Source organism: Atractosteus spatula, chromosome 7, assembly GCF_055471065.1.
Source record: "Atractosteus spatula isolate fAtrSpa1 chromosome 7, fAtrSpa1.hap1, whole genome shotgun sequence".
Lineage (NCBI taxonomy): Eukaryota > Metazoa > Chordata > Actinopteri > Semionotiformes > Lepisosteidae > Atractosteus > Atractosteus spatula.
In genome coordinates, this window is record NC_142712.1 from 28,659,963 (window position 1) to 28,672,670 (window position 12,708).

A 12,708-nucleotide genomic window follows, 5' to 3' on the forward strand; every position below is an offset into this window, starting at 1 on the left:
AGGATCCATACTGCAGTGGGATAGAAGCTGTTCTTAAGTCTAGAGGTCCGTGCTTTAATAATGAGGTACTGCTTGCCAGAGCGCAGGGGGAAGAACAGTTTATGGTCAGGATGGTTGGGATCCTGAAAGTAATGGGTCTGTTATGGAACATACTGTACAACCACCTCAATAAGAAGCATGTTTGTGAAAATCTGACTGTGAATATAGAACTGTGATAGTATTGTTTCAGGGTTTCTGGCTTTGTCATCAGATACCTAATAGCAAACAGCAATTTTGGCTTTGCTTTCTGACTTGCATCCTCAGAGACTAAGCTGTGATATAGAGTAATATCAATGTGTTCTATCTACTTCAATTTATTTGTAGACCTTGTGTGGCTGCTGTTTCTGTCTTGTCAATCTATTTCTTTTTGTTCAAAGGAAAACAAAAAAAGTGTCCCGTCCAAGGTGTATCCGGCCTTTCTACTTATTACTTCACGGGATAGGCTGTGGCTGTGGCTATACACCTTATTGGATAAAGCAGTTAGAAAATGGATGGATGCAAAAACAATTATATTTAGAAAGGAAGAATGCAATTTGGAGTCATATTCACAAAGAACATTTTTTCCTCATGTTCTGGTAGATCTCTGGGTTGTTTCATAGATATTATTAATGTATAGACCATAAAACATTTAGAACTTTACAATAACCCTCCCCTTCATCTGGTGCTTACTCTGAAGTGTTCCAGTGTTACAAAACAGCTTAAAGTCCATAGGGACTTTCAGTGCAGCTAAGTTATTAACATCAGAAAGTCCATAGGGACTTTCAGTGCAGCTAAGTTATTAACAGCTTAAAGTCCATATGGACTTTCAGTGCAGCTAAGTTATTAACAGTTTAAATTTGTTCATTATTGTCTTAGACCAATTTACCAACTTATTCTAGTTGTTGAGGTGCTGAAGTTGTAAAAACAACTCGAAAGACCTGTAGATATACCAGCCCTCCAACACCAGGACTGGGTATCAGTAGTTTACTGATACGTCTCATCAGGTTTGTAAGGTCTAGGAAAAAATAATCTGTGAAACAGCAGTGGTTGTGAACCATTCCTCTGACAAAGCAGGATCTGGTTAATTCTTAGCTACGACGTTAAAGACCAAGACAAATATGACTCGAATCAGTATTCTATATGTGCCATCTAGGACAACAGTCTTACTAATGCTAGTAACTAGGAAGGGATCCAGAACTGGTGCACCTGGCTTATTGATTGATGCTAAAAAAAAATCAGAATCAACAAACCTTTTCTTGACCTAAAGCAACAGAGTGTAAAGCAAATGATAATGGCTATGTAAAGCTGTAGTTGAGATACAGTATCATTGTGTGAGGAATACAGTAAACACATTTTTAAAAAGTGATAGTGAATGATAAAGAATTTCCAGAAAACTTTTTATCAAGGGTATGGAACTTCCCTTTACCATAGCCTTAACTGTTTTTGAAGAATGAACAATATTACACTGGCTAAACCTTAAAAATGAGCATAAACAGACATTCAATACAAGAAACAACATAATACTAGTACAAGAAGGGCTTGCTTGCAATAACCTACTTTGTAATTCTCCTATTCCTGTTATTTAATTAAAAATGGATTTTACTAACTTTGTTTATACAGTAAGTACAATGTGTTTCAGAACTCAGATGAAAAAGAAGACAGTATTTTTGGTCTTTGGAAACAGTTGCATTAAGCCAAATACTTTACATATGAAAAAAGAACATAAATATTTTCAGAACAGAGAGATGCCATCATCATATCTTCTTGTTGACTAACGCAGAACTTGAACGGGATAATATTAACAATTATAGAAAATGTGCATGGTACTGATTATGCAACTGGTAAGTGTGTCTAGGGTTACAAAAAGAAAATTACTATACCATCAGAATGCTTCTAGCGACTTACAGTACTGTCAGGTACTAACTTTAAAAGAAAGTAGCGTCAGCAGTTTCGAAACCTTTGAGCCTACAAATGAGGATTTCAGACCGAAGACGTAAGTGCTAGCATTCAAAAAACGAGTGACGTATCCATTTGTTTCCTGTTATACTTTTAATAATAATACGCCAGGTCAGCCGGCCGACTTGTGAATGAGTAACAGCTGTTAAGACTGACAGTCAGCAGTAACCGAGGCGAGGAAAAAGTGTAATGTTTAACACGATGCTAGCGCACATGACATCACAGGCCGGGGCTGGGCTGACTGAATTGCTCGCTGAAAGGCAGGCAAACCGCAGCTTTGGGCAAGTACAAACATATCCTTGAAATCGGGACAACAAGCAGTAGCATCGGGTCGTACTTCAGCTGGACACAGCGCCTTAAATGCAAGGTACTCAAAAACGCACATGTAAATTATTACTCGAATACCAAACGACAGAAACACAATATGTAAGAAACGTCTTCATGTACGCATCATAAACAGCTGCCTTTTGGGTGAATACTACTAATACTACTACTACTACTACTAATAATAATAATAGGCTTCGAAAAGCGGTCCTTGAAAATACCGTGCGATTCTTTCTCTTTCAGTGGCGAACACACTGTCCGGAGTATCCAGATGTTTAAGAACAATGCATAGAATGAAAAACTAACCCAGGGGCGCTGCGAAACAAGTCTCTGAATACATATTTAGTGCCACGGTGAGACTGACCAGCTCTTTGGAGTGATGATGAATCCACAGAAAGAGCTGAAAGAAGGATTTTTAGAAAAAAGGAGCAACGGTCTTTTGCAGCTGTGGAAGAAGAAACGCTGCGTGTTGACAGAGGATGGACTGCGTCTTTTTGAATGGAAACGGAGCGGTGGTGGTAGCGGGGCCACTGGACTCGGTTCCGGCTCCGGGCCTCAATCTAAAGCTAAGGAGCTACGATTTGAGCGGATGGCCACGGTGGACTGTGTCGAATATAAGCGGGGACTGGTGTACTTTACCATCGTCATGGCAGGGGGCAAGGAAATTGACTTCAGATGCCAGCAAGATGGGACCGCCTGGAACGCTGAGATAGCACTTGCCTTGGTCCGCTTTAAAAACCTTCTTGCCGTGCAGACTGGAAGAACCAGACATCTGTCTCACCTAGGCAGCACCGGGGATGATGAAGCACCAGAATCGTGACAAGAAGAGGTTGGTTTTCAGAATTGTACAGTAGCACCTAGTGCTGGTGATGTTTAGCGTTGTATTAACTATGGTTACCAGCATTCTAGGATTTAGATTGCCCTTAAGTTTGAAGGCACATTTTTTACTTGGCGGGGGGGGGGGGGGGGGGGGGAGGTAAAGATAAGGCTAGCCTTTGTAATTTATTCCTATTACACAATATTTTACCAAGAACGGCTCACACTCCCTGTGGAGTTAATTGTGCCTAACCTTCCAACATAACATCTGTTTTACAGTCGTGAGGCAGTAACAATTTGTCTTTGAAAGTTGGCAACGCTTTCAGGCAGATTTCTTTCTGTCAGGATGCCCGGTTTTACCAGTATTGGCCCTTTTTGGAATTACTTTCATATGCAGCTAGGCGTTCAAGGCAACAGCATTCTGAAAAATTGAAAAAATATTACAGTTTCATTATGATACTCGGAGATTATGGCTATTTAATAGATGTCCTTGAAAGGTAAGGAGTACAGACTGCTCTGTTTAATATGTTCAGTATTATGACGAGGAGGCTAAAATTTACTGTGATGTCATACCTATAAGGTGTAAGATATATGATACAAGAAATGTAATACCAGGTAATTTATATTTACTGCTTTGTCAGTTTTAGGTTTACAAGACATGCATGCCAGAGACCACTGTGCCATAGAGAAATTAAACACATCAGACTGTTACTTTCTCTTGGAAAGTGCTGAAGTTATACAGAATCCTCCCTACAAATATCTATTTAGGCTACAAAAAGCAAGCTTTCTTATTTGAATTACATTTCCATTTAATATTTTATAGGTTCTTTTTGGAGTCTGTGACCTCAGGCTTCACAATCTTGGATGTTTAGCCCAATTTTTAATGAGTGATACAGTGGTGGAAACTTGGAGGGATTTAAAAAAAAACTTTTAATAACCCCCACTCTGCTACTGCTTCAGTTTACCAAGCCAGATCATTAACTGGGATATTCTGGCAAAGCATTCTAAAATGTACTAGGAGAATCCAGTCCCATTTTACAGGTGACAGCTTTACAGTTTATTTGTGGTAGATGTAAGGCACTGAAAATAATGTGCTTAAGTGACATCGATATATGTATTTAGATATATATGCTATAGATAACTTGCACTTAAATGTAGACATGTAGTCAGTCAGTGATCTCCAAGTTCATTACTTTGCTTCCGGTGATGTTAGAAGACACAAATAGCCTTCACACTTGTGGAATGAATGTCTAGCTCATGTTAATGGAGACTAAGAACCTTAAGCAGTCCATGCATTCCAAGTTATAGAGTTGCACACAACTTCCAGAGCTGCAAGAAGTTCAGGAAGACAGTGAAAGAAAAGTCTTGTCATTTGCAACAAAGACATTGGCTTTTCACTTTTACTCATGGTCAAAGTCACTCCAGCTGTGTAGCCATTCATAGGCTAGAAGTCTTTCAGTTGCCAAGAGCTCACAAGAAAAAAATGTTAGTACCTGTAAATGTTTTTTTAATACAATTAGCAAAGTGTCACAGTATAAAAAGTATTTTCAGAGATAAAAATGAGTTATGCATTATATCTTATATTAAAAATATTGCATTTTGTGTTGCATCATTTCTTAATTCAGGTTGAATTGAGAAAAGAACAGTTTTCAGATTGTACTGAGTAAGATCATTAAATCTTATTATGCTGCGGTATTCTGAAGCTCTTGGAAAGAAATTGTTGCTGTTTTAGTGACATACAGGATACTACTTTATTGCCTGAGGATTTAATTAAGTTTATATCTGTACTTACCTGGTTTCCAATCAGATTTGTAATTTTTGGGAATTAGGACTCAAAGGATGAGGTGTCATGGTCTTTAAAGTCAGAAATTATTACTTCAGCTCAGTGTATTTTTGGCACAGAGAAATGGTAAACAATAAGCTTGTTTATGGAAGGATGTTTTCACAAAAGATTAAGGATGTTTTACTTTGTGTCTTCAGATAACTTATTAGCTTTTACTACATGGAAGGACCAATAAAGTACAATAAGGATCAATGAAGGATCGATAAAGTACAGATTTGTGTGTTTGAAATGTACTATCAATATCCACATTTTCACTTTACATATTTACTGTCAGCTTATAAAGAGAAACAAATTACATTGATTTAAGAAAATACATTAATTTTAAAGAAAGACCTTTAGATATCATGTCTGTTTTATGGTTTAGACCTATTCAGCTTATTTGTTTAAAGTAAACTGTCAATGCCTAATTTTGTTTTATTTTTATTTCTTCTAGACCATGCACACTCATGATTGGATTTGCATAAAATTACAAGACCGAAAAGGTACAGAAGGTACAGAACCTGGGTAAATGCAACCTTTCATCAATACGATTACAGTGAACTTGATGACTTGCTCTCAAAATTAAAACTGAGACACTAACCCTTTTATACCTGCATTACTGGAAATCATCCTATTATAAGTATGGAACTGTCATGAAACATCATCTGCAAAGTTTTGGACAAAGTGCATGATGTTGTTTTGTAGATGAGTGGATTGTTTGCCTCAAATATTTGAAGACTTCGGGATTTCACTGACTGAAGATTAAATGACAAAATGACACGTCTATGGACAATGACATCTCTACTTAGTTTTCTTTATGCTATGTGACATCTTCATTTGTCTAGCAACTACTTACTGTAAATTTGTTTTCCATGCACACTGACAGTTTTTTTGTTGAACAGCAACAAGTCTGCACTTTGCTCAGGTTCTGGGTTTCTGCCTAATAACTCATATCCTGATATAAGGCAGGTGCAGACATTTTCTAGAATATTTCCATGTATTTCATTTAATTCAAAATCTAGGTTTAAGTTGACATTTAGATGAGGTTACATTTGGTTGTAAAAAGACTCCATTTTACCCGTTTATGATTTTTAGTTTCTCAAGCAGGCTCCTGAAAACTAGTATTATAGGGACAGGAACAGGACTCCATACTTATAAAACAAAGGTTGTTCATGGCAGGGGCTGTACTGAGTTGGAAATGTAGGGGATTTTTTTTAAAATAGATTTCATTATTCTTGTGTCATTGCTTCATTCTTTCATTCATTCAGTCTTGTAGAGCCTTAGGCTAAGTCTCAAGTAAGACTCAGAGGAAATACCCAGAACTTACTTCAGAAATATTAAGCTTTTATTTTTTTAAATACTCTGACAGTATCATAATGTACGAATTTCATTAGAAAAAAAATCATTAATCTGGCTGTATTGATTTACAAGCCAACTACTTGTTTCTTAGCCCTGTGATAAAATATTTAAATCACAAATACTGTAAGTATTTTAATTGAAAAAGCTTAAAACCTCAGTGCCACTTGCTATGATGAAGATGTTGAGGCAATAATATACATGAAGATGGATGACTTTTGGACTTTGAAGTCCTAAAATGTAATAACTGCACAAATAATGTATCTATTTATATATACAGTAAAGCATTATTTTGAGGTCAGATTATTAAGATATTTGTAATTCTGCTAACCATAGAACATCAGATATCACAATACTTCACTGTTTTTAAAACTTTTTGTCCCAATACTCTTTTTTTGTGCTGTTGGGGGAAAAAATAACATTTATATTATTCAAATAAATTTAAGTAACCTATGATGTCATACACTTTCCTGTATTGTTACTTCTTTACCAAGTTTCTTTCAGTTTCCATTTATTTTGCAAATATGTAGCAAACCTCATATTGAAGTAAAAGCATTTGTCAGTATTTGACGATCAAGAGGAAAAAATAAGCAATAAACAGTTAAATAGTGAAATGTTCACTTGAATATATTATTTTAGAATGTATGTCTCCCAAAAGGAGTTTTTTTGTAGGAACAACATAAGGTCACTGGTTATGACTTTCATTGTTACTAGTGATAACATTAGAAAGTTGGACCTTTTATTTGTATTTTCTTTTATTAGGTTTTACTACTACAAAGGTTTCAGACATGAGTGATGTGTGGGCAGAAATAGAATGTTTTTAGGCTCATGAGAAATTAAACAGTGTTAATGCATGAAAAATTAAGACAGCTTTTCTCCTACAGGATTCATGTCTGACTTTTTTGTGAAGGTGTAAACAAGAACAGTTCAATACAGTTGACTCAATGTATTATTAAATATGCTTTTGAGAAAAACAAAAGAATCTTATTTTCACATGATGAAGATGTGATTGGATAATGTCTGAATGTTCTTGGGTCATGAATGGGTGTTGTTTGGTCTCGGTTTCCTTTTTTATGCCCTTACTCATTGCTTCAAGAAGTTTTAAATATCGAATTGTCTGAAACAGACTAAGGTTTTGCTTAAAGTGTTTTCTTTTTTATATTATTATTATTAAGAATAGTGGTAGTAGCAGCAGAAATAATAGCAAATAAAAGCATCTTGAGAATATTTGAATTAATTAATGCATTTTATTTTATTTGGAAAAAATAATTCCTAATGTAGACTTATAAGGACACAGGAGATAAAAAAATATACTGCATCCTTCTGCACTTCTTTTATATTGTCAGGAACATTCTTTAATTAACATAATCAAACACAAGTGCACGTCATTTGGATAGTCTGTCCTTTTGGCAGCCTTACAAAGAACAAAATTGTGGAATACATATTACTTTTATGACATATTGGTATTCAGAGATGTAGAATGATACTTCAGTAATGCGTTTTGATGGGTGATGAGTAACTGTTAAGTAGAATATTATGTGAGGGGACTAATCAGCCTTGAAGCTGAGAAGAGGGAATCAAGTAGATTTTTTAACTAATGAGATTGAGAGTTCATGTACATTTAAAGTTGGGTTTTATACCTACCTTTAGTCGTTAACAGAAGTTTAAAATTATTACTATAATATTCATGCTGCAAAATGTTGCTCTGAACTATCTTGTTTTTATATGCACTAATTAAACCACCTGAAAGTGGGGAAAGAAAGCTTTTATACTACTAATAAATAAACACATTCTGAAGACTTAGTGAAATAAAAATATAATGTAATGAACTTGGAGGAAGATTTCATTTAATTTTCTAGTTAGTATAATTCTGCTGCAAATAAGTTTTCACTTTGTTACAGTGTGTGATTGTTACAGTCTATAAACAGCACTAGGTCATACAAAAATAATGAAATATTGTGTTGATAGGATGTCCATTTAATAAACATATTAAACCATGTAATGCAACAATAAATGAGCAACATTTGTTAGTTTATTCTTTCCAAATGTTTTAAAATAACAAACATTAAACATTTGGTTACAAAAAACCTCTGGTTCAAGATGGTCCTGATGAGCAGTTGCATCATAGATCAGTCCTCTTTCACAAACACATTATTGTTAGGCCTAGTGGGCAGTGCAAAGCCTGAGAGGACAGTGATGACCCGCAAAGGAACAGGAAAACACATTTCTCAGAGGTCACTCTGTCCAAAAGTAGGGGCGTTAGTTTCCATGGAAATGCGTGACAAATTTTGGCACTGCAGACCTGAAATTTACCAATAAAAAAGGGGATAGAGAACAGATTTAAGATTTGCATACTAAAGTGCTGGGAAACCACACTAGTTTGGCAATGTAAAATGGCAAGTCATTTGATTTATCACTCAAGGATGGGAATGGATCTAGTTCACCATTGTTCTTTTTATACCATTTTTGTTTATGCTTTATTGTTAATTCAGAAGATAACATTTCATTGTTTGCTTTTATAACAATGTTTACAAATACTGTAAAACAAGTTGTCAGACTTAGAACTGATGTCTGTGGTGCTGGAATTACTATATTAATCAGATTTCTTTCCAAGGCAACTTGCATAAAGTAATCATTATTTGCATGACAAGAATTTACAATTGCAAAGTTAACTGTAATTATGTCACACGATACTACAACCAGAAAAACATCATGAAGCCAAACTTACAGTATAATCTGCTGAAATTGTAAATAAAATGCAATACACAGCACAGGATAAAAATGGCAACAGATTAACAAAAAATATGATCTAGCAAAAACTGAAAACGAAACAAAAGCCATAATCAGGTCTTACATATCACAGCACTCCACCCCCTCTTGTGGACTTGTAGGTTTCAATCAATGCAAAGGTGATTATGAATTGTAGCTGTCAGGGTAAACAGAGCATAGAAATCACAGGTTCAGCCTAAAAAGATGAGGTGTGAGAAGGCTGTGAAAGGTTATTGGGAATGAGCTGTCCTGGTGTCTTATGTTTCCATCACAGAGGTGCTAGAAGAGAGGAACAGCAAAGGTCATATTGCACTAGTGGTATTACTTCTCCATGCATAGTAGTGGAGGAGTAGAAGGAATACAAGGAGAGCCAAGGGACTCTTATGACTCTTCCTTGTCAGTACTAATTAGGTCTATCCTGTATTAACCTTCCTTCTTTTTTTCCTCTCCTACCCCCTCACCCTTCTAAGCATTCATTTAAAATCCCATGACCGTGGCCCCGGCTATGACAGTTTGGGTGACTTCAGAATCAAGTTCACATTCCTTCTTCAGCAGCTCCACGCAGAAACAAAGAGACTGGCCCTGGGGTGAACTGTGACCTTACAACTTAAGTACTTTAGCTCTGCAAAATGTTTCATATATTGAAATGTCATTTACATAGTTCAGAAGACCCCAGAGCTGAGAAAGTTGAAAAACTAACATAATTCTGCAACCATTTGGCATTTCCTTGTAATGACCTCTTCCATGGTAATACCCTGTGTGACTTTCTGTCTCATTTTTAAAAACACAGCGCCCAAGTTAAAATAAGCAGCCTTCACTTGATGATACGTACGGTATGTGACTCAACCCCAAACACAAAACAGCATCTAGCAGTTTCGTCTTTTGCAGAGTCTTAGGCAAACTCTTACAGAATGCTGACATGACATGGTATAAGAATTGGTGTGGGAAAGTAAACAGTTCAAAAAAATTTTAAGATGCTCGTTTTGGATGGATTTGTATTTCTTTTTGTGTTTGTCTATTTCTTGGACAATGAAGCAGTTTTTTTCTCAACAGTTTTTGGCATTGACCAACAATGAATGACTCTGAAAAGACAGTGAAAACTTCCATTGATACAGGCAGTCTAATTCCAGAAGAAAAACTAACAGTACGTAAGTCAGTTAATAATTTGCTTTGAATTTATACAAAAATTATAAAAGGCTGATAAAAACATGATATTTATTCAAAAAATCTTGTGTTCTTAAAAAACAGTCAAAAGAAAATGGAATGCAAGGTTGCTTACAGAAAGAAAGAAAACAAATCACTTATGTACTGTAGACTTTGACAGGAGATTGAATGCCTTATGCATCAACGATGATTTTAAGCTATCTGGCACAAGACTTCAGAACTTAGGGTAAAGTGGGGAGTTTCTGCTCTGTGTGTGGGTGTAATATGGGCTCCTCCCTGACAGGCGATGGGGATGTTTCAGAGCTTGGCTGAGCTCAAGGAATGTCTTGTCAAAACAGAACTGAAGGAGAATGAGCTTTCCCATTTCTGTACTCACATCCAAAAGCAGCAAATTCCAGCTCTGATTCAGATACACTGTAAATTGTGTTTTTCCACCCTGTTGACACCACATACTTGTAAGTTTGCACATAGTTCGTCAGAATATTCTGAAGAATCACTGCTTTTTTCTGCTTTGTTTTTATTTCTTTTTCTTTTGGACCTTAAGGACACATTAACTGGTCTCTTAAAATGAGCTCTAAACATTAATCTAGCCATACATTTTAAAATGTCTGAGATGATGCCACTATAATCAAATGCATACATGACATTTGGCTCTTGTCATGTACTGATATGTGCTAAACATGTACAGTATATTTAACCATATTTCACATTAACCACAACACAAGTGCCAACATATAAAGCATACTAATATTTAAGGCAGAATCCAAATATGCAAATCTCAATCAGGTTTTTCATCTCAGCAATAACTGTTGGCACTTTTGCATAGTTAATGTGTGAGCTCTGGAAACATTTGGAAAGTCTTTGTTTTCACTTTATTCCTAAAGAAAGGAAATAATTTCAAGTCAACCTGGAAGTTACTAGTATTTAACTTCCTGAACCTAAATTTGGTAATAAACCACTACATATTCAAATGAGAATTTGAGCATAAGTACATTTCTCTTTAACTCCTGGTATTCCAGGAGTGCCACAATTTATGTATAATAATATAGTAGATACATTGTATCAGACTTCCCATGTCTTTATCTTTGAGAGGATGTAGTTCTGGGGATTTCTAGCATTGTGTTTAATTGTACAATTGTCTAGTGTGTCTGCTATGAGCTAGAGACCAATTGCAATGAATTAAACTTTACTCATACTCATGTGGCTGTTAAATGAAATACAACAGTGAGTGAATTGAAGATTTACATCTGATTTACTTCTCTGCTGTTTCATCTCTATATTTTTTAAGAAGAGTCATAACCTAATCAAGTGAACATAGACATTTTTGTATCTGCCACAGAGGTTGTGTTGAAGTTGTTTCATTGTGTAGTGGTTAAAGCAATGTCTAGCAGTTGGAGAACTAAAGTGCTAGGGTACAGGCAGTTTATGGGTTCAACTGGAAAATACAAACCCTAGACTGTAACAAAAGGTGTATGCTACACCAGTTAACATGGACAGAGATACAAGTGGTATGATACGATTAGGAAGTTGATGTATCTTGTGTCTAAGGATTCATTACATTACTGGAATATTTCTACTTTTCACATACAAATTGGAATATTGTGATGGAAACAATTAATGATCTGGCTTTTTAACACAGTTCGTAAAAGAGACAACTACGCAATGGCTGCATGACATTTTCATTTTACTTTCCTGCTTAACTAATGTAAGACCAAGATAGGCCTCCTCTCCAGTGTGAGCATTCTTATGTTCTAATTCGGTTTCCTGAGAAAATAATTGCATTTAATACATAACAGCTTACGACCCTTAGAAATATCCAACATTAAAATTTAATAACATAAGAAAGGATGAAAAAGAGAGAAGCCTCTTGTATTACGCCACACCCCCGGAGGACTCGTCATTCCACCTTGCATTCCAGCAGGGTTCCCAATTAGCCCATTTACCCCAGTCTAATGCTGCTTCATACTCTCCCCTGTGATCAGTATTAGGTTTTTCCTGGTTAGAGCTGCCTCGACTTCTTGCAATTAATTACTTCTTGGTTTTTGACTTCCTGACCCTGGTTTGTTCCCCGACTACGTCTCCTGGTTTTGTTTTGGTACTTTGATTATTGTTCTGGCTTTGACTCTCGGCTTCCTCACGGCTTACAGCTCCGCTTCTGATTTTGTACTTTTGCATCGGTTTGTTTACCTTCGGCTTTCGGACCTCGGACTGTTTAATCGACTACATCTCTGGAGTTCGTCCTGGTTATTCTGCATAGGGTCCTCATTTATATTCCGTGACATATTGTTTTTGTAATGAAGTATCCTATGTACCCTAAATCAGTGGTTCTCAAACGTTTTGGACCAAGTACCACCCCTGATCCAACCAAAGCATCCAAGTACCACCTACAAGTCATCATCTCATAGGAACCCCAGAAATTCTCAATGACCAACATGAGCATGCGTACACGCACACTCACACATACATATAATAAATATTATTAT

General features: G+C 36.1%; 1 protein-coding gene across 2 annotated transcripts; it reads left to right on the plus strand.

Annotated features, from left to right (window-relative positions):
• Positions 1-2,207: 2,207 nt before the first annotated feature.
• Positions 2,208-7,271, plus strand: phlda3 (pleckstrin homology-like domain, family A, member 3). 2 transcript variants are annotated; one of them, XM_088922441.1, is made up of 3 exons: positions 2,208-2,341; positions 2,542-3,127; positions 5,391-7,271. In XM_088922441.1, the coding sequence occupies exon 2, from the start codon at positions 2,678-2,680 to the stop codon at positions 3,116-3,118; it is 441 nt and encodes a 146-aa protein (XP_088778567.1). In that variant the 5' UTR covers positions 2,208-2,341; positions 2,542-2,677; the 3' UTR covers positions 3,119-3,127; positions 5,391-7,271. The 2 variants fall into 2 exon arrangements, with proteins under 2 accessions (XP_088778567.1, XP_088778568.1); XM_088922442.1 differs by having other exon boundaries at positions 2,221-3,127.
• Positions 7,272-12,708: the final 5,437 nt, after the last annotated feature.

Coding starts and splice junctions, on each gene's coding strand:
- phlda3 (XM_088922441.1), top strand. CDS start 2,678: ATGATGAATCCACAGAAAGAGCTGAAAGAAGGATTTTTAGAAAAAAGG.